At 33.6% G+C, this 24,677-nt stretch overlaps 3 protein-coding genes across 5 annotated transcripts in view; 1 reads left to right on the forward strand and 2 right to left on the reverse strand.

Moving 5' to 3' along the window:
* Nucleotides 1–1,045: 1,045 nt before the first annotated feature.
* On the reverse strand, nt 1,046–5,208 carry LOC112520682 (photosynthetic NDH subunit of subcomplex B 3, chloroplastic). 2 transcript variants are annotated; one of them, XM_025129136.1, is made up of 5 exons: nt 4,069–5,208; nt 3,851–3,964; nt 2,012–2,111; nt 1,823–1,885; nt 1,046–1,407 (listed from the first exon to the last, which is right to left on the reverse strand). In XM_025129136.1, exons 1-5 carry the CDS (start codon nt 4,252–4,254, stop codon nt 1,223–1,225), a joined length of 648 nt encoding a protein of 215 aa, XP_024984904.1. In that variant the 5' UTR covers nt 4,255–5,208; the 3' UTR covers nt 1,046–1,222. The 2 variants fall into 2 exon arrangements, with proteins under 2 accessions (XP_024984904.1, XP_024984905.1); XM_025129137.1 differs by having other exon boundaries at nt 1,118–1,407; nt 2,012–2,065; nt 4,069–4,886.
* A 77-nt stretch (nt 5,209–5,285) lies between these two features.
* On the reverse strand, nt 5,286–12,998 carry LOC112520681 (D-xylose-proton symporter-like 2). Its single transcript, XM_025129135.1, has 14 exons — nt 12,906–12,998; nt 12,687–12,784; nt 11,660–11,738; nt 10,616–10,675; nt 10,459–10,525; nt 10,244–10,368; nt 9,662–9,763; nt 9,054–9,422; nt 8,921–8,968; nt 8,738–8,800; nt 7,678–7,758; nt 7,438–7,536; nt 6,935–7,072; nt 5,286–5,611 (listed from the first exon to the last, which is right to left on the reverse strand). The coding sequence occupies exons 1-14, from the start codon at nt 12,963–12,965 to the stop codon at nt 5,480–5,482; spliced, it is 1,521 nt and encodes a 506-aa protein (XP_024984903.1). The 5' UTR covers nt 12,966–12,998; the 3' UTR covers nt 5,286–5,479.
* Nucleotides 12,999–22,687: 9,689 nt separating this feature from the next.
* LOC112520825 (ERAD-associated E3 ubiquitin-protein ligase HRD1B-like) overlaps nt 22,688–24,677 on the forward strand; it is a 12,148-nt gene continuing 10,158 nt past the window's right edge. For both annotated transcript variants that reach the window (XM_025129424.1, XM_025129425.1), the window contains exons 1-3: nt 22,688–22,862; nt 23,495–24,040; nt 24,387–24,563. In XM_025129424.1, the coding sequence (XP_024985192.1) occupies nt 23,508–24,040; nt 24,387–24,563 (710 nt within the window). In that variant the 5' untranslated portion in view covers nt 22,688–22,862; nt 23,495–23,507. The remainder of the gene's footprint in view (nt 22,863–23,494; nt 24,041–24,386; nt 24,564–24,677) is intronic.

Genomic DNA, 24,677 nt, shown 5'->3' on the forward strand with positions numbered 1-24,677 from the left:
AAGTGAGAGGATCAAAATGCAGTTATATAAGCCATCACTTTTGCAATTAAAGATCAACTTACCGGAGGGACAAGTGAGAGGATCAAAATGGAGTTATATAAGCCATCACTTTTGCAATTAAAGATCAGCTTATCGAAGGGACAAGTGAGAGTATCAAAATGCAGTTATATGAGCATCGACTTGATAATTTGCCGAGTGAAAAAGTCAGAAAAAGACCCAACAGGCATACAAACTCACTTTCTCGAGACAGCACAAGGGTTGTACCTTTTCATTTTCGACAATACGCAAAAGCTGTTAGAGTTATACATGCAACATCAAAACTTATACGTTTTAAAATTCAATAAATATTGTTTAATACTTTTAATAATACAATATAGATAGATAAGAGTGTTGAAACGAAAATTAAAATAGTAAGCAATATAAAACAAATTAAATAAATAACCATTTAATATATAAAATATAAGTTTTAAAAATAGTTCACTACGTATTTATGGTAATTAATTAGATGATTAAATCTAAAAATATTTAATATTGGACTCATTTTGAAGGTATTGATGAGACGATTATAATCGTATAATTTATAAAAAAAACGTATTTTTTTTATTATAGTCTATATACAATTATTTATGTTAATATGATCAGACTGTGGCATTACTTAATGTTCTTGGATATCAAAGCGTATTTTGGTTTATAAAGATCCTCCATATCTTTACAAACTAAAGGGTTGTTTGTTTACCTCTTAATAGTTCCATTAAGAGACAACATCTGAACCGTTAAGAGGTGAATCTTGTTTGGAAGAAAAAAAAACCCTGCCTCTTAATGGTTATAAATTTTATATCCTAGATCTCCCTTGACCATTAAAAACTCTAATTTCATTGTACACAATTATCAAACAATTATATTTCATTTTACACTATATCATGAGAGCCTCTTAATTATTCTGCACCAAATCATTCAGCAATTGCTAAACAGCCCCTAAGAACGTCCCATACATTTTCATGAGTACTCGGATTTTAGCATGTCATTTTGCTCTAACGAACAACGATACGAAAACAACTAATTGAGTTATAAACAAACACTCGTATATGGCTTATTGAATAAGCCATTCAGACCATTAAGTCAAAAATAACCGCCCTTAAAGACGAAAAGCCCCAACTTAAGCCACATCTTTGCGTTTTTTGGTGCCATTGAACAAAGAAATATACATCGGTGTTAAAAACGTTCAATCTTCTAAACCATATCGTAAAAGAATTGTTACTTTTATGGGACGAACCATCGGCAAGACGACTTGTATACAGATTCTTGATATCACTTCTTCCTTTGAGGCAACCTCTGAATTACTACCTTGCCGGAATTTTCTTTGTTCCCGACTATTGTTTGGCAAGCTAACCTCCAAGAATCGGGTTTCTGCATATATTATGAACATAATTCAAAACTGCTGGTCTGTTATCACATTTCGGGGTTGTTTACCAACACAAACTGGATAAGCACTTACCGAGTAAAAATCAACACTTCCACTAACTTCAGTGGATAAAATTCTCGGTCATCAAAATAGCATCTAACAAGTAACTCTACCCCGTTACAAGTGTCTCTTACCCAGTAAGCGCTTACTGGGTAAGAATCTTGGTTAGGAAAATGACACGGTGGTAAAGTTACTTATTAGATGCTATTTTAATAAAGACATCAGCTCTAACCAGTGACCACGTAAGCGTCTATTACCCAATAAGAGATGGTAAGTGTTCAGTTATACGGTAAGAGAGAATAATTGTTTAGTAAACAACCCGTTTGAAACACAGAAAGGATCGTGTTGAAGAACAGAAACCTTCTTCAAGTATTTGAGTTCGGTATTTGTTCGCTCGTTTAAAAGCTCCTTTCCTTCTACAACCTAATATAACAAGAGACGATAAAGAACACGTATGTTTCATCAAGCGGAAATATTCTAACAAAAGACTACTAATTCTTCGCGTAGCATCCGCATAATAAATGCACAAAGGATTCGTAGAAAACGTACCTCCACGATGCAAGTGCCGCAGCTTCCACCACCTCCGCAGTTCATCAACTTTCCCTTCGAAAACGAATTTTTCGACATTCAAGGCTTTGGTTTCGTGGGTCTTAGTTATACAACGTAAAAATGAATATACGATTACGAGTCTCAGTTACTTGACTTATCAAGAAATGAGAACGAGATACATAAAATGGAGGACGACAATGTAGGATAGATGTATAAACGAATAGACAACATTATCGTGACTTTTTTTTTATTAACCTAGATATCCAACCCGCTATGCGAGCCGACTAATCCCAGGGTGACCACATGCTTTGCAGATAGCCCGGAGTCACCACATTTGAACCTCCGTGGCCACAAGAGGATTTTTATTCCTCTTTCGATTTGAACCTGGGACCTCCTGATACTTTTGACCTTTGGAGTCAAGCTCAAACCAATCAACCGCCACCCTTGTGGTTTCTTATCGTGATTTTATCGACTTCTATAAGCGAAATAAGACCACGGGTCGTTAATTACTCCATTTTGTCATTACAAGTAGTAACTGAACTGATTTGCTCATTAGTTCATGTAGAGACGGATTCAGAAAAAAAGTCAAAAACGGAGCCATAAAATAATTAACATAATATAAATAAAACAAAATTTAATTATAAAAATACAGTCTCATTAAAAATGATAAACAAGTGGTTTTTTGAAATATATATGAATTTAAACTTGCAACCTATAATACCGCATACAAATAATAAACCATAACCACATTTTGCTAAATTGGTGGGCACACATGAAATTAAAGCGGTCGCACCTATAAGATACGTAATTCTTTTCCCTTCGCGTCAGCACGAAACGGGTGCACATGCACCCTTCGTGATATACTAGCATTCGCCCCCGGTTCCAAATTTCTTTCTAGGTCATTTGAGGGTTTGGCAGGTTGTTTCAACCCAATTAGTTAAGAATCAATAGTGGCCCGTTACACCTATTTTGTCACCATTGTCGAAAAAGAGGCGGGCCCAGATTCGTTGAAATTAACGGACAGACATGGACGATGCAAAAAAGATTTGAATAGACACGCTCAACCCGTTAATGTTTCTATAATAATCAACTTCCATAATTAAAATTTACAAATAAACTAAAAAAATCCTTGATAATTGTCAATTCCCGACTCCTGTCACCATAATTACTTGAATTGATCAATTCTTAGTATCTTTTTTGGTCATTTATTTTATCGATACTCCATGTTTTGTAAAACATTTTTTTCTAAATTATGTACATTGTTTTCTAAATTATGTACATTGTTATGTATTTACGTTTAACTTTAAGTTGAAAAAATTACTATGTATTTTGAATTATTTTACGTAACTCGTGATTGAATATAAGTTCTGTTTTTTCTTTAAAATGCAAAATTGATTTTTAGCCCATTGACAAGCCGACCCATTTGTAAGACGGGTAGCGGCAAATTTTCAAGCCCATACAAAACAGTTTTGAGTTTGCTATATTAATCCGGACAAAAAAATAAGTTAGGTCCAGTTCAAACTCGCAAACGGTCAACTCAACATAGAAGTTTTGATCTATGGAGACTTGTAAATCTTTGAATGTTCTCAAATGTTCCATTTTCTGGGGTGTTTGAGATTGTTTATAAAAGCAACTTATTAACTTATTTGAATGTGATACCGGTAATAAACACTTTTAAGTGTTTGGATAACACCTTATACCAGTATCAAACTGGTAAAAAGAGTTATCGAAGAATTTAAAACATTCTAACTTATAACAACTCCCAAACACCCCATTAAATGCAATATGCCACTAATGGTAATGTGAGGATGAGAGTTGATGAGGTGTAAAGTAACATACATACGTCCCGTAAAGCTCCAGTTTGTTATCCTCCATGATTGTCCTTAGCAGTTTATCTCCGCTCACCGCCGCCGCTCTGTCCACCGGATACTTCCCATCACCACCGGCTTTTGGCTTCGTTTCATCACAAACACCACCAAAAACAAATTGTTTATCAATTTAAGAAACTTTAAAAAAAGAAAAAATGAAAAAAAACAACAACCAATGAATCGACTTACCGCTATAAATTCGAGCTGGATTTCCGGCTTGATTGTCGGTGGTTCTTCAGTCGAATTATTGGCGGCAAAGGCCAACATCTGTCTCTTTTTGGTGAAAGATATGCCGGATTTTAAAGAACTATTGTTTCCGGCGGTGATTTCTGGTGATCGGAGGGACAACGGGGCCAAATTCACGGTGAATGCCATTTCTGTTCTTCGTCGGTCTTCCTGGAAATCCCTTTTTGGTTGCTTGTGGTCTTTCTGTAACCACGCTTTCCTTTTCCGATGATATATTTTGAAAAATGTTCACTTAGACCCTTAACTTTATATAAAAGTTACAAAATAGCCCTTAATCTTATTAAAGTTCCCCCATAGACCCCCTAGAATTAACTAAAGTTGATATCCCAAAATTTTCGAACAAATAAAACATATAATGTGATTGATACCATTTTAATATCTAAGTATGTGAATAGTAAACTTCTTTGTTGATACTCCAAATGAAAGAACCATAAAAAGTTATGTGAAAATGGACGGTGTCAAAAATAATTTTATTATATGGGTCTCACAGTCATCATGTGAAAGGTAAATTGCAATGTCATAACTCATAAGTCAAGATGAATGGGTGGGTGGGTTGAATTTGAACGCTAGACCTTGTTTTTGAAGCTCCACCTCCTCTCAGTGATGACAATTTAACGGGTACAATGATAAAGGTTTTCATGATCGTTTTCCTACTTTTGTTTGACATAAATATGCACAACAATAAGGGGTTTTTGAGTAAGAGGAAAAAAACCTAGTCGGATCGGGCTTTTAGGTCTAAACCGAACCCGAGCTTCAGGCTTACTGCACCTAAGCTTTTTCGGGCAAGGGTACCACTTTTTGCATCTGCATTTTACACCGAATGTATACAAACTTCATAGGTATACGAGTAATCCCGTTGTTTAATTTAGAAAGTTAATAACCAATGGGTTGGGAGTTCGTAGCAAAATCCCGAGCACTCAAAAGACAATCTTACTGTAAGGGTCCCACATCAGCTAGATCTTTGACTATTTCTCCACTATATACGTTGAAACCTCCTGTTCCCTTCTTAAAGGGCTATTTTGGAGATTAATCTAGGGTTCCACATATTCTCACACTTGCAAACAAGCCGAATTAGACAGGTGACATGGTTTAACATTTGATAAGGCAATAAAACTTGAAACCAAATTAATGAAGATGAAGAAATTAATGGAGACTATTTGTTGATGAAGATCAAGCTCTTGATATTACATAAATTCTTGTGTATTTTCAAGATTATTCCATTAAGAGAATTCTCAAACTAACACCTTAAAACTAAGGGAGATACACAACAAGATGGTCGAATTAGAGACTCGAAAGTTACATTCAATAGCTATAAAATAATGAGACGGCCCGGTGGGAAGAGGGCTTACCCTTTTTACAGGAGTTTAGCCTCGATCTCCTCGAGAGTGAGCCCTTTTGTTTCCGGTACGATGAAGAAGATGAAAACGAGAGCCAAGACTGCTATCCCTCCGAAGATGAAGAACACTGCTCCAGCCCCAAGCAAATCCTAAACAAAAACCAAAGAAACCTAGTAAATCTCACACAGAGGTGGGTCTGGGGGATAGGATGTACGTAGAAAGGGTAGATGAGTTGTTTCTATGAACACCCAACTTGCAAAATGAAAATTAAAAATGCAAGCGAGCAAACTACATGTGAGAGTATGTGCAAAGAACGGGTGCGATAAACAGAAAATGAATTGTTTCTTTAGAGAAACTCCATGTCACTTAGTGGGAAATGGCCCGAATAAATCTGACGAGTGATTGATAATCTTGTTAGACATAAAAAAGTAGCTATCATCCCCTTCCATGAATTGAAAGGTCCGAATATCTTCCTTGGTCTACATACATGCAAACACACAGGGGCCAAGGGGCAGATCCATGTACAAGGCACTGGAGTCCTGTGCCACCACTAAATTGTTCTGTCGTAATAAAAAAAAATTATGACCCTTGCCAGTTGCCACCATTGTGTTTCGTTGTGTGCAACCACAAGGCATGTCGCTGAAAAACGGCGAGACTACAATAGCATATTGTAGCTTAAATTTGAGTTTTAATGGTTAATGATGGTGGAACACAAAAATCCTAATTGTAAATCGTAGAAATTGAATATGATTTCTAGGGGCCGTTTACCAAGGTAAAATTCAGCACTATCACTTACTAGTCAGGTAAGATTTTAGTCAACAAAAAGGCATTGTACGCAACGATTTACCCGGTAAGCACTAACCGTGGTACACTTGTCGCCTTCACTTACTGGGTAAGACTCTTGGTCCTTGCCTCATTCTTACCGGATAAGACTCTTGGTCCTTGCCCTGTTCTTACCGGGAAAGATTCTTGGTCCTTGCCATATTCATCCGGTAGGGTAATGTGACTTGATAAGCGCTTATCCGGGTAAGCATTTGGTAAACGGCCCCTAAGTGTTTTGTAACTTGAGAGAATATGTGAAAACCCCATATCACTCTTCAAAAGAACCCTCAAGTATATACAGGAGAAACAGTCAGAGTCTAGCCGATGCGGAACTCTAAAATAAAATAAAATTTTGTATTCTTTTATAATTTTTATTTTATATTACATAATTAGTTTGTGTGACCACTGTGACACGGATTATGGGATCTGTGGCTACAAACACGCACGCCTGAAACCAGAAAGATAAGAATTTACTTTTGTTTTTGTTCAACGAAGTCAACACACAACCAGTAAGAGTTTACATTTCTTCAGGGACGATGCAATGATCACACATTCTTATCCATGAGTATGATAACAGATGGACTCTTCATCCTTTATATAACAGGGTATAGATGTGAAGATATAGATAGCTGAACATAAAAGACCCGTACCTGTAATGGAGAAAATGCAAATGCAACTAGTGCATTGGCGCCAAAATTGATAAGGACTGCTATACTCAATCCGCGCCCTCGTAAGCGTAAAGGGAAGATCTCCGAAATCATCAACCAGCCAATAGGACCAAAAGATATCTGCAAAAAAAGTAGCTTCTTTTAGTTTATTTATATACAACATATGACGTGTGTTAGATGCACCACAGGACTCAAACAGACATGCAGGGTAGAAAAAATATTACAAAACGTAAAAAAAGAACATATTTACTAATCACTTTAAGCAAAACGTAAATGTTTCTATGTGATTGTATTAAAAATAAGTGCTTATATGGACTTCTATTTGCTAAGAAAGAAAGTAATATTTATTTCAAAAATGGTGAGCACAAGGACAAGCAAATTGATAAACTATGCAATGAACAAATGGTAAGCACAAGAAACAGCAGAGTTCTTTGCATCAAGATAGATTCTATTGCTATAGTACTTGACAAAGTACAGCCTTATACCTGATAACATCCGACATACAGCAGCAATGCAACAACAGCCACTGCAGGCACATTACCAAGGTAAGTGTAAAATGATCCCATGAGAAACAACGCAACTACCTGCAATGCAACGCATAATCTTTAATTACTGCCAACATCCCCAAAATTCTTACCAAGATTTTTGCAACATATAAAGCTAGTCCAATAGGTCTTGCTTAACTTATATTGAAAGTTTAGCCTATCATGGCAATGGAAACTTACAATGCCGGAAACTCCCCCAAGGAGCAAGGGTCTCCTCCCAAGTTTGTCAACAACCATAACAGCTACACCAGTCATGACTAACTGAGAAAGTGTAAAGAACATAATTCATCAAAGGAAGACAGATACAAGACGAGCGTTATGATACGGGGAGAGAAAATCAACGTTGATCTTGTTTATATAGTTGACAAACTAGAGACAGTTTATCATCATAAAACACAGGAAATCACTGAACAAGAACAAGGACATAAATGACATGAACAAACAGGTGAAACTTAATTTCAAAATCAACAAGGTGTCATTTGGTTCACATTTTCTTCTCGGAAGGAATTAGAATTGGAGAGAATTTAATGGATGGAATGTGGTCAACCCACATGTTTGGTTGGCATGGAATGGAATTGCAATTTAACTTCTTTGTGATTTCATGTTTAGTTTGTATATAGATCTTTGGAATTGGAATATAAATAATGGCAATTGTCCAATTTACCCTTCATTCAATTCCTTTGTGATTTCTTGTTCGCCTTGCGAATAAATACATGGAAATGGATAATAATAATAATAATAATAATAATAATAGTAATAATAATAATAATAATAATAATAATGATAATGATAATGATAATGATAATAATAATAATAATAATAGTAGTAGTAGCAGCAGCAGCAGCAGCAGCAGTAGTAGCAGCAACAGAGTAATAATGATGACAACGCTGATGAGGATAAAATAATTATAATAATACTAGCAAATAAATAATAATAATAAAGGGTATTTTTGCTCGAATTCCATTGAATTCATTATGATGGACTCAGTCATTTCATGAGTGTAAGTGTAAGCAAAAGAAATCTTATTGTAGAACGCAATTCCAACCTGTAGATTATGAATAGGAACATGTGTCAATGACATTGAGCTCTAAAACAGAAATTTAACAATAATGGAGATATTAGAAGTAACATCATGAGTCCATCAACAGTTATCTTATATAACGGTATTTATTTGAAATTAGTATTATTGTTTCTTTTGAGGGAGGGAAAGAGAGAAAGAGGGGTCTATTTGAGAGTCTACCTTTAACAAACCAAGTAGAATGGACGCCCTTGTTGCATCTGATGCAGCAGAGAACCCTGCAGTCTATAAGATTGTAGAAATTCAGGTACGAAACATGTTCTAGAAACTTAGAGAAATGAAGAAATCAAACTTCCCGCATGCCATGTGCTTTTCAGTAGGACATCAAATTTAAGAATTGTGTACCTGGAAAATTGATGCAGCATAGTACAGTACACTAGGTTGACCTGTTATCTGTCAGCAAGAGCGACATGTCTAAGCTTAGTTCACGGTTAATTTGGTGGGTGAAAGAAGCCAAGTTCCGATGCTATAAAGTTACCTGCTGGAACAAGACCAAACCTCCCCCAACAGTCAGGGCTTTCAAGCATTTTCCCTGGAACATCTCCCCTAAGGTAGCTTCATTTTCCTCACTGATATAAGATAGTTCAACCAGAATCTCTTGAACTTCTTGAGATGCCGAGTTATTAATGGCTTCACCTCTGAGACGGCGTAAGCAATAAATGGCATATTCTCGTAGATCCTGCATATCGCCTTTTCCCTGGATTGCACGTAGGAGAATCCATCTTGGTGAAGCAGGTAGCCACCACATCCCAATACCCATAACTACTGCGAAAGGAACGGCAGTTGCATACATATAGCGCCAACCAGCATTCACATCGACCAAGAGGCTACCAACCACATAGCCTAACTGCAATGAAAAAAAATGTAATAACCCTATAATCTTTCGTTTCAGAAAAGGATAAGAACACTTCAAAGGAACACCCTTAAGACGATCCATCTGTAAGAAATGACAACTCTAAGGCTGGAAATCCAAACTAGTTGAGGTAGGCGATTTAACGGGAACACATATCAGGATGAAGTGCAGATAGACTGTCGAACAAAGTCAATCATGCACAAAAGATCTCATAAAAAGATGAAACTACTTACAACCATTCCCAAAACGATGAAGAATTCTTTGAGGGATATCAACCGACCTCGTATCTGACAAGCAGCTGTCTCAGCAATGTACATTGGAGCAGCATGCATTGCCTATATAGAAAAGCAACTGGAAGTATAAAACATTCTGCAAGTTTTTACGGCATGCTTCATAATAACATAAAAGGAACCTCATAAAAAGTAAGATATAAGTATAAAATTATTGTCTTTCTTTTCCAAAATTATATATTTGTGAACTTAATTATTTAATGAGCCATTCAAAATTGACATGATTCAGTTTAACTGATTTGAAGATGATAAAAGTAGTAAGGTAGTCATACATAATTTCAACAGCTTAACCTTGTTTTCCTCTAAATGTAAGTAAGGCTATACCAAAAGCATCTTGTAGTTTGGCATGGAGAAAGTATATGTCCACAGATTCACTAACTTATTTAGACTCAAACATATCGGGAGCTATCACGTGTGAGCAAGATCAGTTGTGCTTGCAAGGGTGTGTATGATATTGCCAAAGCAAATACACACATTTGTGTTATCAAGGGTCATAATAGTTCAGAAGATAGCTTCATATCTTACCAGTCCAATTCCTACACCGTATATAAATCGCCCAATCACCATAATTGCAAAACCAGGTGCGAGTGTTGTTACCAAAGCACCAATAATATATGATGCAGCTGAAACCATCAGCTCCCTCCTTCTTCCTTAAATACACACTCGTTACTTATACTTCACCAAGACAGAAACAAGTCATAATTTGAAACTTCAAGTCCTCAATTAGGATTAAAGCTAACCTAGAAAGTCAGCAATGTTAAATGCCAATATAGAACCAATCAAAGCCCCATATAGCGAACCACTAGTCTGCAATGACCGAAAGCAAGGAGAAACGTTAGCTTTGTATGAGTGCAAGAAAATGCATTGCAGCAAGCAGAAAGAAATTTACAAACTTACGATGAGACCAACTTGCACGGACGACAGGTCATACCATGAGACGCCACTAGATGTAAGTGACTGCAGCATTTAAAAATATATAATAAACAATGAAGAGGTGAAGAATGGAAGACATAAAAGTAGAAATGAAAGAGACTGCACCAAGCTTCATCATACAAGACAAAATAACAGTACTATACATTCAATCTCATAATTCATATAGAAAGCAAAGCCTTCCTCATGTATGGAAGTGATTCACTATTCACAAGCTATTGTCGCTACTACCCATGGCAAGCTTTAATTACTTCCATGACTATTATAGAATCTGGCTAATCCTTTGACAAAATTCTCATATCATAAAAAATTAGTTCAAGGGAACTCAGCTGGCTCAGACCCACTGGATTGGAAAGAGGTAGCGAGTATATTATATATAAGAGAGAGAAACAACAAACCTAAACCCTTTAACGTCTTTGTGGGTTCATGGTACATGGAATAAGCTAGCGTGAAATTCACAACAAAAAATTTGAAATAAGAAGATGCTATGTTGAGACATAAGTTGCATTAAAAAAAATGACTAGTCCGAAAGCTGTCATCTCTTTTTTTTAGATGATGGTATTCTATTTGCATGCACCTCTTTCTTCTCTTCAGGAAAAAAGTAAATTTTTTAAGTACGGAAATTTTTAATTCATGGATGATCCTTGAAAGAACAGTCGAGGTTACTCCTTTCGGAGCTGTCACGATTTCAACTTTTAGGTCATGGGAACAACCTCTTTGCAAAACGTAAGATTAATGTTGTGTACAAAGCATTAACCCCCAACCATCTCTGCATCTCAAAGCAAATGGCCGTTTTGCCACAGGATTACCTCCTCTAGCAAATTTTTCAATCCTATTACCAATCTTTTATGCATGACCCAGGACAATAAGAATATTCCCTTTCCCTAGAAACTAATGTGACAATTGACATGAATCTCATACTGATCAAATATATATACAAACATATGAGCTATGAGAAATAATGCTAGTTGTTTCATAGTTAAGAATTTAACTAGAAATAAAAAAAGAGACCTTTATATTAATTGTAGCAGAAGAGGTGGCACCGATATCATATCCATATAATAGGCCTCCAAAAGCAGGGAAAAGAAACCTGAGATCATAGAGTTATTCATCATCAAAACATTCATCACTTCAAATGGAAAGATTGATGACATTTTATAACTCTGGCACTTCTATACCATGCCACATAAATTATAGTCACTCAATAAATGACCCATCAGTTGTCCAATTGCAAGACATAAAGGCTGAACACAACTTCATTTCTATCTCCCCTGGTATTACTTGCAAAAACTTATAACCATGCTATTCCGTCCACATAAAACAAAAAGAGATGAATTTATATTCTCTTAGGTTAGGTCTCGTTTGGTTTGTAGTATTGGATAGGATTTGGAGAGATTTGGAATTCAATTCCATTCCGATCCCATGTTTGTTTTGAAAGATTGCTTGGAATTGAAATCCCACAAACATGGGATTTAGAAATCCCATGGGGGTTGTTGGTATTTCGTTGGATTTGTGTATAATAATATTTTAAAATATGTTGAAAACGGTTGTTTTATAATATAAGCGATTAATAAAAAGACCATTTAATTTATAATTTGTTTTTATAAATTATTTATAAAAAATGAAATTTAATTCCATTTCAGATCGACAAACCTAACATACTAAAGATTTAAAATCCTTCCAAATTCAAATCCCTCCTGTTCCAAACGAAATCCAAATCCCACAAACGCCACATTAATTTTAAATCTGGTATGTTTAAATTCAAAATCAATACGACAGTGTAACAATTTACCACCCATGCCCACCTAATGGTATCCTTTGTAAAAAGTTTAATTAATTATTTGAACTTTGATGATCTTCATCGACCATAGACTACAAATTCTGCTCACTGCATCCACTAATATCACGCAACAGGGAAAAATCACAATTACAACAGAAACAGCAGCAAAAAAAACTCCTAAATCAAACACTTCATATACATAAATGGATAAAGTAGGAGCAAAAATTCAAATTGAGGGTTTGCACAGAAGAAACTCACGGAAGAATAGCAGCAACTACCGAATAATTTTCTGACTGACGACGACCATTGATTAGAGGCACATCCATACCCTCAATTTCACCAGATGACTTCCCTGCCTATAAAAGTATAAATCACTCACAAATTACACCATCATATGCAAAGAAAACCTTACAAATTTAATAAAAAGAACAAGTTTAAGAAATAGTAAAGGAAGAGTAGGTTAAAACGTAAAGAGACCTTGCCGATAGATGAGAAGGTATGGTGGTGTTCGGGATCGGAGGTCGTTGTGGACGCCATAGATATGCAGCAACGACAGCTTCCTAACTGGATAAAAAAACAAATAGTCAAAAAAGAAAAATAGCGGCTAAACGAATGAACTAGAATCCAAAAGGGTAGTATCGTCATTTCACCAACTCAAGAACAGTCAATTTAATTTATTAAACTCTTTATTATCGGTTTCTCACCAATATAAATTATTTATCCAGACATTCAACAATACTTATTATCGGTGTCACACCAAAATAAATCAATAAATTATTTTTATAAGTAATCCCAAAACACCCTCTAGTTTATAATAGCATCTTTGATAGATTAATAATTCATTTTTTTGTATTATTTCCTACCATATAATTTTTTAACTCATTAAACAAGAACACAATATAACAGTAAAAAAAACACAGTATGGCTTTTATAAGAATGTTTTTATGGTGAGTTTATCTGATAATAAGACTTGACTTTTGGGAGATTTTCCTTAAAGGTTATCGATTTGAGTCCTACAAGATCCTTAGGGTGCGTTTGGTTTGCAGAAATTGAATGTAATTGGATTTAAAATCCATTCCAATTATATGTTTGGTTTATAGGATTGTTAGGATTTAAAATCCAGTGATTCATTTAAAATTTCGTGACTAATGGATTTGAGAATCGTTTGGAAAGACATGGCTTTGTAAATCCATTTCCGTCGGATTTTTTTTTGCCCTAACTTGAAATTTCATCGCTCACTGTCTCCATCTCTTTCTCCCACGGTGGTCGTCACCATCTCTTTCTCCCTCGATGCGTTTCTCACGGTGCGTCTCTTTTCTTCAATTCTTCTTGGCTGTTATTCAAGGCTCTTGTCTCTTGGAATTATTGAAGTGCGTTAAAATCAGTCCAAACAGTCACAGTTAACAAAAAAAAACTTTTTTTTATGGGTCTTGTATATTTTTTCATCGTCGATAACAGTATAATTTTTTTTGATGCAAACTTGGGTGTCGTGAAATAAGTTTTCTAAAAGTAGAAATCAAGGTTTAAAGAAATAGACCTACAGGAAAGAATGTCGGGTTCACGTTCTATTGTAATAGAGAGAGAGAGAGAGTTGAAATCATGTGAGACTACTTTTTTTACACTTGAAACTTTACAACAAAACACTGTGAAAGTAACCTTCACAGTTTTTTGTTGTGAAGGTTTGTCTTTTCTTTACCTTCACAACATTTTGCTGCGAAGTTTCAAGTGTAAAAAAGTGGTCTCATGGGTCTCATGAAAACGAATTGGTTTTACGTGAACTCAACCTTATATGCATATATATATATATATATATATATATATGTGTGTGTGTGTGTGTATGTGTGTGTGTGTGTACGCGTGTATATATGTATATATACATATATGTGCGAAGTTTCAAGTGTAAAAAAGTGGTTTCACGGGTCTCATGAAAACGGATTGGTCTTATATGAACTCAACCTTATATATATATATATATATATATATATATATATGTATGTATGTATGTATGTATGTATGTATGTATGTATGTATGTGTGTGTGTATGCGCGCACACACACATGGACATGCATATATATTAGTAACCTTAATTGATTTATATTTTTATTCCGTCAACGACTCAAAAACATACAGAATAAAGATTAATTTTGATCCTTAATATTTGTATTTTTCAATAGATGTCATTTCTAAAATTTAGAAACTCAGATTTGAGTATTCACATTTGTCGATTTCCAATAAATTGCGTCTCTATTCTAACGACCATTAACTTTCTCTGTTAGATCCAATTAAATGAGTGATATTCCGAACAATTTTCATTTTTCTCTCTTTTATTTAAATAAAAGATATATTATATGTACATTATATATAAAAAAAGATTAAACATTAAACTAAATAAAATCCAAAATCACCACCCACCCCTCACCATTGATATCTACCTACCACCATTGACACCACCTACCACCATCACAAATTCAAACATAATAAAGTTGATTACAAGGCAACAATCCCAATTGGTTCCATATAAAACCCGCTTCCAATGACGTTAATATGAGGGGTCGTTTTTCTGGCTCACTCTAACGAGGGAGCTCGAGATCGTGAATACGATACTGGTCTTGTATTTGGGTAAAATTGTTTCACCTCTTTGTCAACTGAGCTGCATGACTACCATGGGATTTGAAAAGGGGTGGGTAGAAGCCGGAGAAAGATGTTGCCGGAGTTAGAGGTTCCAAAAAGTAAACCACAAGGGTGGTGCCTGATTGGTTTAAGCTTGGCTTCAAATGTCAAAAGTACTAGGATGTCTCAGGTTTAAATCCAATGAGATATAAAAATCCCCTTATGGCTACAGATGTTCAAATGCGGTGACTCCGGTCTATCTGCAAAGCAGGTGATTGCTTGGGATTAGTCGGCTCGCATAGCAGGTTGGATATTTAGGTTGATTAAAAAAAAGTACTACAATTGTTTTGTCTTCATCAAGTGTTGTGATGGTTGTCTATGTGTGTATAATTGTGTATATATATATACACTACGTGTATATGTATATTAAACATAAATAAATACGTATATATATATATATATATATATATATATATATAATACACATTAAGTAAATTTTGTTGTTTTAAAGAAAAATGAGAGGAAATGACAAAAGTCTAAACTACCTTTCATTTAACTGGACTATCATATAAAGTTAATGATCGTTAAATAGAGAGACGAAGTGTATTGGTAATCAACAAACGGTAGGGACCATATTCGAGTTTTTAAAATTTAGGAACAATACATGTTAAAAACTACAAAGTTTAGGAATCAAAATTGAACTTTACTCAATTACTCAATACTTAACTAATATGGGAGTGTTTGAGATTGATTATTTGAAACAACTTATGCTTTTCTACAAATGCACTTATCAATTTATTATAAGTCAGAAGAGTTTAACTTTTTTAAAAACTTTTTATTACCGGTTTGGCACCGGTATAAGTTGTTTATCCAAACACTCAAAAATGCTTATTATCGGTAACACACCGGAATAAGTCAATAAGTTGTTTTATAAGCAATCCCAAACACCCTCTATATAAAACATTATTCATTTAATTAGTGACCTTAATTAATTAATATTTTGTTCATCAACGACTCAATAAATTAACTAATCTATACTATATTATAAAACATTTGGTAAAAACTATTAAAAACTAGTTTTTATGCATTAAGTACTGTTTATTGCTACATATTACTTAAAATTCAAGCTTACAAATAAATTGTGCATATGTACAATTTATTAAAGCTCCATTTTGAATCAATGCAACTAACTGCAGATAAACATAACCAAATACTTGATAGGTATCTCATTTTAAATATAAAAAATCTAAAATATATTTAGAATAATTATTGAATTCTAACAAAATATTAATTGTTATCTTTGTAAAAAGTATATATTATCAAACCAAAAACAAATAATTTTATTATTAAATTTAAATTAAAAAACTGAATTACAGAAATTATAAAAAAAACTTTTAAATATTTAATTTGATACTAAAATCGATGTATTTTTTTTTAAAAATTTATCATACCTTCAATTTTATATTTTATTCAAAAAATAAAAACATTATCGTCTTTTCGGTACCACATAAAATTGTACTATGATATTGGCAAAGACTGTATAAAACGAAACATTAAAATCGAGATTATCTCGCTGTATTGCGTGAATATCATTATAGTATATAATGAATAATTTGTAATTTTATCAAGTGTAAGCTACAAATTTGGTCCATGTGATTTGTCGATAATAACATTTTTTAGTTTTTACAGTTTTAAAATTACAAACTGACAAACGTGGTTGCAAAGAGGTCCAATTTGATCTCATTCCTCTAACAGCCGTCAAAACCCCCGTCAAAATGAAGGGTATTTTCGTCATTTTATTATTTTTTTTACCCAATCAAAAGTTAGAAGAACATAAATTATAGCTTACTATTTTTACCTTTTCTTAATGATATTAAATAAAATGATGATTTCAGATAACCAATATATATTATCTATACTATATTATAAATCATTTGACAAAAACTATTAAAAATTATTTTTTATGCATGAAGTACTGTTTATCGATACATATTACTTAAAATTCAAGATTACAAGTAACTTGTGCGTAAATACAACTTATTAAAGCTTCATGTTTGAATTCGTATAACCAATTTCAGACAAATATAATCAAATAGAGGATAAACATTTCATTTAAATATAAAAAACTAAAATATAATTAAGATAATCATTAACTTCTGACAAAATACTTAATTATTATCTTTATAAAAAATTATATTATTAAACCAAAAATAAAAAAGAATTAAATAAATACACAAAAAAAGTTTTTAAATATTTAGTTTGATACTAATATCGATATTTTTTTTTTATAATATCTTCATATTTATATTTTATTCAAAACCAAAAACATTATCGCTTTCTCAAAACCACATAAAACCGTATTATAATATCGTCCAAAAAAAAATGAAACACTAAAATCAAGATGTATCTCACTGCATTATGTGAGTACCCTTTTAGTACAAATTAAATAAGAAGTTGATCGATATCTTAATTATTTATTAATTCCTCAAAAGAAAATAAATATTCTATTAAAAATATTTATCAAAAGTTTTATTTTTATGAAACAAAATTAAGAACTTTAATCTTTATGTAATGTAAAAAAAACATTTTTAAAATTGTTAAATTTAATTTTTGATAATAAAATAAAAATAATGAAGAATTTAAATTTAAAATTAAGTAATAGTTAATATTATTTATAATTGACGGTATAAATAGATATTAATATTAATTAGTAGTATAATTAGAAAAATAAAGTGATAATAAAATTAATTGAAATGTCCGTCCAAATAATGTTTTAGTTTATAATTATTTTTTATTTATTTCAAAAAGTTATAATGACTAAAAAAATAAATTAGATTATATTCGTGAAATTAAAATTTAAACTTCTTTTAAATATATAAATTTATTTAAAAAATCTGTATATTATATTTGTGAAAATGGATGCCATAAAATAAAAGGTGACTATCACGTGAAATATTGCACGTGACTCCATGTAATTACGTCGGTCGAACTCTTTTCTACAAAAATAAAAACCATTTCATGGTTGTTTACCAAATGCTTATCCGGATAAGGTTTATTAAGTAACATTGTCTCATCGGATGAATATGGTAATGACTAAAAATCTTACTCGATAAGAGCGAGATAAAGACCAAAAGTTTAACCCGGTAAGTGAAGGCGACGACTCTTACCATGGTAAGCGCTTACCGGGTAAATTGTTGGTTACAATGTCGTTTCGGTGGACTAAAATCTTATCCGGTAAGTAAATAATAGTGTTAAATTGTACCGATAAACATTTACCTGGTAAGTGTTTGATAAACGGCCCCTTAGTTAATTGTTACATTTTCTTATAACATCTCTAATATAAGGAGAAAATTCTAATAAACCTTCTTATTTTGAATAATATTATTTTAGAATTTTTTAAATGATTAAATTATCAAATTTTTTTATTTTAAATGATTAAGTTTATACAAAAATTAATAATAAATAAATCGTCGAACTTTTAGAAACTAGTTATATAAGTTATTTTAACTAAAAAACTACATGACCAAGACAGGTTTTAACGTAAAAAAAATCTGAAACAATTTTATCATTCTCAAACCCGTTTGCATCCAGCATCATCGCTCTCTTTGTCGCTCCATCATTTTCCCATCTATCACCGTCACTCATCGTTGTTGGCCCTGCAATCAATTTTTCTCTTTTTGATGGGTTTCCCCTTGATTCTCCCTTGATTTGATCTGTCTTATATGTGTCGTACGAAATTATTGTAAAATGGTGAGAATCCAAGAACACAAATCAAAAAGAGGAAAAGTGATGGTGGGGGCAGACGGTGCCTATAGATGGTATGAAGAACGAACGACGATGGGGTAACGAGGGGAAGTGACATCGTTGGATGTGAGGGATCTGAATGACGTAAGGGTTGAGAACGATAAAATTGATTAAAGTTTTTTCTAAGGGGTTGTTTGTTTGCCTCTTGATAGTTCCATTAAGAGGCAACATCTGAATCGTTAAGAAGTGAATCTTGTTTGACAAAAAAAAGTTTGTCTCTTAATGGTTCTAAAACCCTCTGAATGATTTTGTATCATGGATCTCCCTTAACCATTAAGAGCCCTAATTTCATTTTGCATAATTATCAAACAATTATATTTCATTTTGCACTATATCATGAGAGCCTCTTAATCATTCTGACCACTTAATCATTCTGCACCAAACCATTTAGCAATTGCCAAACAGCCCCTAAATCTTTCTAGTCGACTATATGTAACTTTTTGAAATTAAAATAATGCAGGTAACCAAATTTTAAAAATTCAATAATTTATTTATTTAAAAATTGTTTAGAAATAAAAACATTCAAAATAAGTAATTTCAATAATTTATTTATTAAAAATTTCACGAAAGTTGTAAAAAACTTATATAAATAATTGAATTCGAGTTATGAATATTTAAATAAGTATTTGACAAATGACAAAAAAAAATATTAATCAATTGTAACAAAAACATGTTATAAGAACCTGTTTAGATGCAGTTTGAATTAAAAAATAAAACATGCATCGGTTTGACGTTGAGCGACAAAGACCCTCCATGTGGTTGTTTTACGACCACAAAGCTCCTCTTAAATACATTATCAGTGTTATGATTGAGATTACAAATAAACCGAACTTTTATCGATGATTATAGTTTGAACTTGATTCGAGTTTGGTCGAGTTTTCAAGTATAAAAATAAACATATAACATGTAGCGTTTGAGTACATGAGAGCCTGACTTGCTTCAACTAACAACTAAAAGGGGTACTGAAAGAAAAACTGTCCAACCCTGTTGGCAGAGAACAAGAAGCAGAAGCTGTTGCAGCCAGAGCTTTAGGTATGTTTATTTTTGATTTGTTTACTTTTGATTATGACCCTTGGGTATTGGATATTGGGTGCAGTACTCAAATTTGTACTGCTTTATAGGTCTAAGAAGTGAATAAAATATGAAATTAGACCATATGGAGATAAGGATAAGCAATTGAACTAAGGTAGTTGTTCTTGCTCAAAAGACATATTATATGAAGGTTCAAAATGGTCTCACCTTAATATTTATTAAGGCCCTGTTTGTTTTTACCTAAAAAGCACTTAATATCCTCTTATGTCTGAATCGGTCAGACCTTAGGGTATTAAGTGTGTTTGTTTTTTTTTTTCAATYAAGAGCTTAAAAGCTCTGATTATGTCTGAATTATTTAGAGGTAACATTTTCACTTAAAACCTCTTAATTGCTTTTGGAGCTTCCAATGCTTGCAAAGAAAGCCTAGATTTCAATGATTCAGATTTCATATTTCAGACGTAAAAACAAACAGTCCGACTGATTCAGATTTCAGACTTCAGCACCACCTCTTAAAATTCAAAAGTGAATTCAGACTTCAGACTTAAGCACCTCTTAAAAAACAAACGCCACCTAAGCGTCTTTATGGACCTAGCATTACTAGGAACATAGTTTCTTTTTCTCAATTACAACATACTAGATTTATGTTTAATTACAGTAATAATTCTATTTTTGTTTACCTTAACAATGTGTGTATTTTGTGGCTAAGTCATACAATGGTATTTATGAGATCGATATGCAGAAAAATAGTTGTAATCATAAATCAACGTATAACGTAAACAACAAACAAATTAAGCGGGACTTAAATGGGACCTACTTAAGGCATTATCGTATAGGACATATAAACAAGAAGCACATGATAACCAAACTCCAGATGAATGGAGTTTTGGGATCATGCGATGATTCATATGATACATGTTAATCTTGTGTATTAGGCAAGATGACAAAAACGCCTTTTAAAGACAAACCTGAAAAGGGCGAGGCGACAAAACTGTTAGAAGTTGCATATATTGATGTATGTGGTTCTTTCAGTTCAAACACGAGAAATGTTCATCACTAATAAATTACCTTTACTGATGATTTAAGTAGATATACGTATGTTTACCTGGTGAAAAATAAATTTAAAAGCTTCGAAATATTCAAAGAGTTTCAAAATGAAGTAGAGAATCAACTTGGCGAAAAGATAAAAGCACTTCGACTGCCAAGTTTGGAACTTGGTAGATGCACCTACCGGCTGCAAAGTCGTTCAGTGTAAATAGGTATTCAGTAAGAAAACTGACATGAATGGATTGTACATACCTAAAAAGTTAGGTTGGTATCAAAACGTTTCACTCAAACTCGAGGAATTGATTATGATGAGACCTTTTCTCCACTAACTATTACTAAATCCATCAACATTCTTCTTGTTATAGTTGCGTATTATGATTACGAGATATGACAGATGGATGTTAAAACTGTGTTCCTTAATAGACCGAAGCAAATTGCAAAGGTCCATTTATGGACCGAAGCAAACATCTCGTAGTTAGAATCTTCATTTTGACGAGAAAATCAAGGACTTTGATTTTTGTAAATAACGAAGATGAATCTTGTGCATAGAATAAAATCAGTGAGAGCATAATAATATTTTTGATCGTATATGTCCATGACATATTGATCATCGGAAACAACATCCCAACATTTAAGGGTGTCAAATACTGGTTTAGGATAGTGTTCTGTGATGAAGGATTTAGGAGAGACGTCAAATATTATTGGCATAATGATCTACTAGGATAGATCTAAACGCTTACGCCTTGTTTGATTTGTATAAAAAAAGCTTTTATTAGCCTCTTATATTTGATTCATTAAGAGAGAAGACCATTCATACTGTTTATTTTTTCCAATTTTTGCAGATTGTTATTATTTCCAATTCAAGTATTATCCATTATTCGCGCCCCTAGGTATTCTCTACCTACCCACATGTGTCGGTTTCAGGTTCTAATTCCACAAATAAATTTAGTATTTTACTAATTTTGTCTTATCTCCTTGATTTTGTTCCATCTATTTTGGTGGAATAGAAAAATTGCAGTTTATCTCATTCAGGTCCATCTTATCGGGTCAAACATCGTACAAAACGTAGGCCAAGTTTTGTACCACATCGTCCCGTCATGTATCACGTTCCAAATGGATAATGGGGTACACTTAACAACAGTCCCATTGTCGGGTCAACCTTATGATATATATATATTCTTTTGGGCCTTGAATCCAGCTCGAATCACACATCAATATGATTCGTCAAGCTATCAAACCAAATTCAAGCTTAACCTAACATTGTCGAATCTAACATCACTTGACTCGTTTACAACCAACCATGATCAGACGTCGTGATCATAACTGCTAATGCAGTGTTCGGTTCACGCGATTGGAACAAATTTGAATAATTAATTCCATTGACCAAATTATATTTATTTGTTCGGTGCATATTTTTAAAGAAATTGAAATCTTTAAATTCCATCGGTAGATGATTTGTTTATTCATTGAGATCGAGTTAAAAGAACTAATACTTTGAAATGACAATAATACCCTTTGAAACCAAAACCGCCTTTGTAACTGTTTTCATATAACGTGATATCGACACTCTTAAACCGAATTTGTTACCGACCAATAAATAAATTATAAATAATATAAAAAAGTTAATGAAACCTTCTTGCCACGTGAGCAAGAGCAGCCATGGTCCACGTGGAAAGAAGCAATTGGTCAAAATCTGCAGCGGTGACGAGAACTAGACCCCTTTTGTCGTTCAATTTTATCGAATTTCGTCCTGTTTTTCCCCGATCTGCATCGTATCTGGGTTCTCGAATTTTCGCCCCCACCTTTTCGTACGTTTTCAAACCCCTATTCGTTCTATCTCCTCGTTGATTTCTTGAATTCAAATGATTTGAGGTACGATTAGCCTTTTGGTGTACAATACAAAGCCAATTTGCAGAAGGTACAAAACCGAGAGTTTCATAACAGGTAAATCGAACTCCTTTTCAACTTTGGAAGGTTTTTTGACGGGAGATTTTAGGGTTTGTTGTTATCGTACGTTTCTGATTCTGTTTCTGTGTGATTGTATCCTTGATCGTTAACGAAGAATGTTGCCTGTCGATTTATTGTGATTTTTAGGGTTTTAACTTGTTTTTGGTTTTGCCTTCGTAGTGTTTTCTTATTATCTGTTGTTTAGCCTGTTACGTCGAATGTGATTACCGGAAACAATGCCCTTGATGTCTTGTAAAGTAACCTGCAATTACGTGTGTTTTTGAAATTACGTGTACGTATTTTCTAGAGAATCTTTTGGCAGATTTTAAAGTTTCTTACTTTGCATCCCAATCCCGAATAATCATAATCAAACGTTCAAATTAGATGGTGGATTTTTGTTCAAATAATCATGATAACTAAGTCCCTTGCTTCTTGGTTATCGTCCCTGAATTACAAACATCTGTCAATGCGCTGTCAATTGGCAGCTGACAACATTCCAAAGAGGACCATCCTGAAATTTGGAAGAGAAGTTTAGTTGAACCATGCGTGTTGGTTAAATAAAAATGAGTCTACTATCATGCTAGCCTTTTGTTTCAGAGAAGCTAATTTGTTATGTTGTGGTGTGACAGTGCACACAGCAAAATGATGAGGCTGCAGACATATGCTGGACTCAGTGTGGTTGCCACACTGGCTGTCATTTATCATGCCTTCAGTAGTAGAGGGCAGTTCTACCCGGCAACAGTTTATTTATCTACCTCCAAAGTCTGTTTAGTGCTTCTTCTCAACATGGGTTTGGTGATCATGTGCATTATGTGGCAGCTGACAAAACGAATTTTTCTTGGTTCTCTTCGAGAAGCAGAGGTTGAGAGACTGAATGAGCAATCATGGCGAGAAGTCATGGAAATACTTTTTGCCATCACTATATTCCGGCAGGACTTCTCTGTTATGTTTCTTGCTATGGTTACTGCTCTTTTACTTATCAAGTCGTTGCATTGGTTGGCTCAAAAGAGAGTTGAATACATTGAAACAACTCCAACTGTGCCAATGTTGTCTCACATCCGGATTGTTTCTTTCATGGGATTTCTTCTCCTTGTTGACTGTCTTTTCTTGTATAACTCGGTGAAGTACTTGATACAAACCCGGGTAGCATCGGTTTCCCTTTTCTTTTCATTCGAGTAAGTTATTTGATGTCTTTTAATGTTATTTATGCATCTTAAACTTTTCTTTAGATATGTGTGTGTGTGTGCTATGTTGCTGTATCTCTGTAATGCATATGGGGTGATATTGGAAAGTATCGCCTGCATCTGCTGTGTATATGTCAAGTAGTCATACTTATTCGAATTGTATGCCGAGTATATCTCTATGTTTGTGTGTATAGAACATTTTTATACGTATTTTATGCGCATCAAGTATCGTTCTTTATCATCTTGTTTGCAAATCATGTGGTTTCTGTCATCTCTTTTCATATCCATTTTCATCGGCACTCATTTTTGATTGGTTAATCTTGTTGGTCGTTTTCAGGTACATGATATTGGCAACAACGACTATATCAACGTTTGTCAAATATGTTTTCTATGTCAGTGACATGCTTATGGAAGGACAGTGGGAAAAAAAAGCTGTGTACACGTTCTATTTGGAGCTTATCCGTGACTTGCTGCACTTATCTATGTATCTATGCTTTTTCCTCGTAATCTTTGTGTAAGTAGTCTAACCTACTTTTGGTTTTGTACACTTTAAGCCTGCATTGTCATTTATGGAAGTCAACAGGCTATGTTATGTCAATTTGCACACTTGTGTGTCTGCTAACATGTG

The sequence above is a fragment of the Cynara cardunculus genome, assembly GCF_001531365.2.
Source record: "Cynara cardunculus var. scolymus isolate 2C chromosome LG 11, CcrdV1, whole genome shotgun sequence".
Classification (NCBI taxonomy): domain Eukaryota; kingdom Viridiplantae; phylum Streptophyta; class Magnoliopsida; order Asterales; family Asteraceae; genus Cynara; species Cynara cardunculus.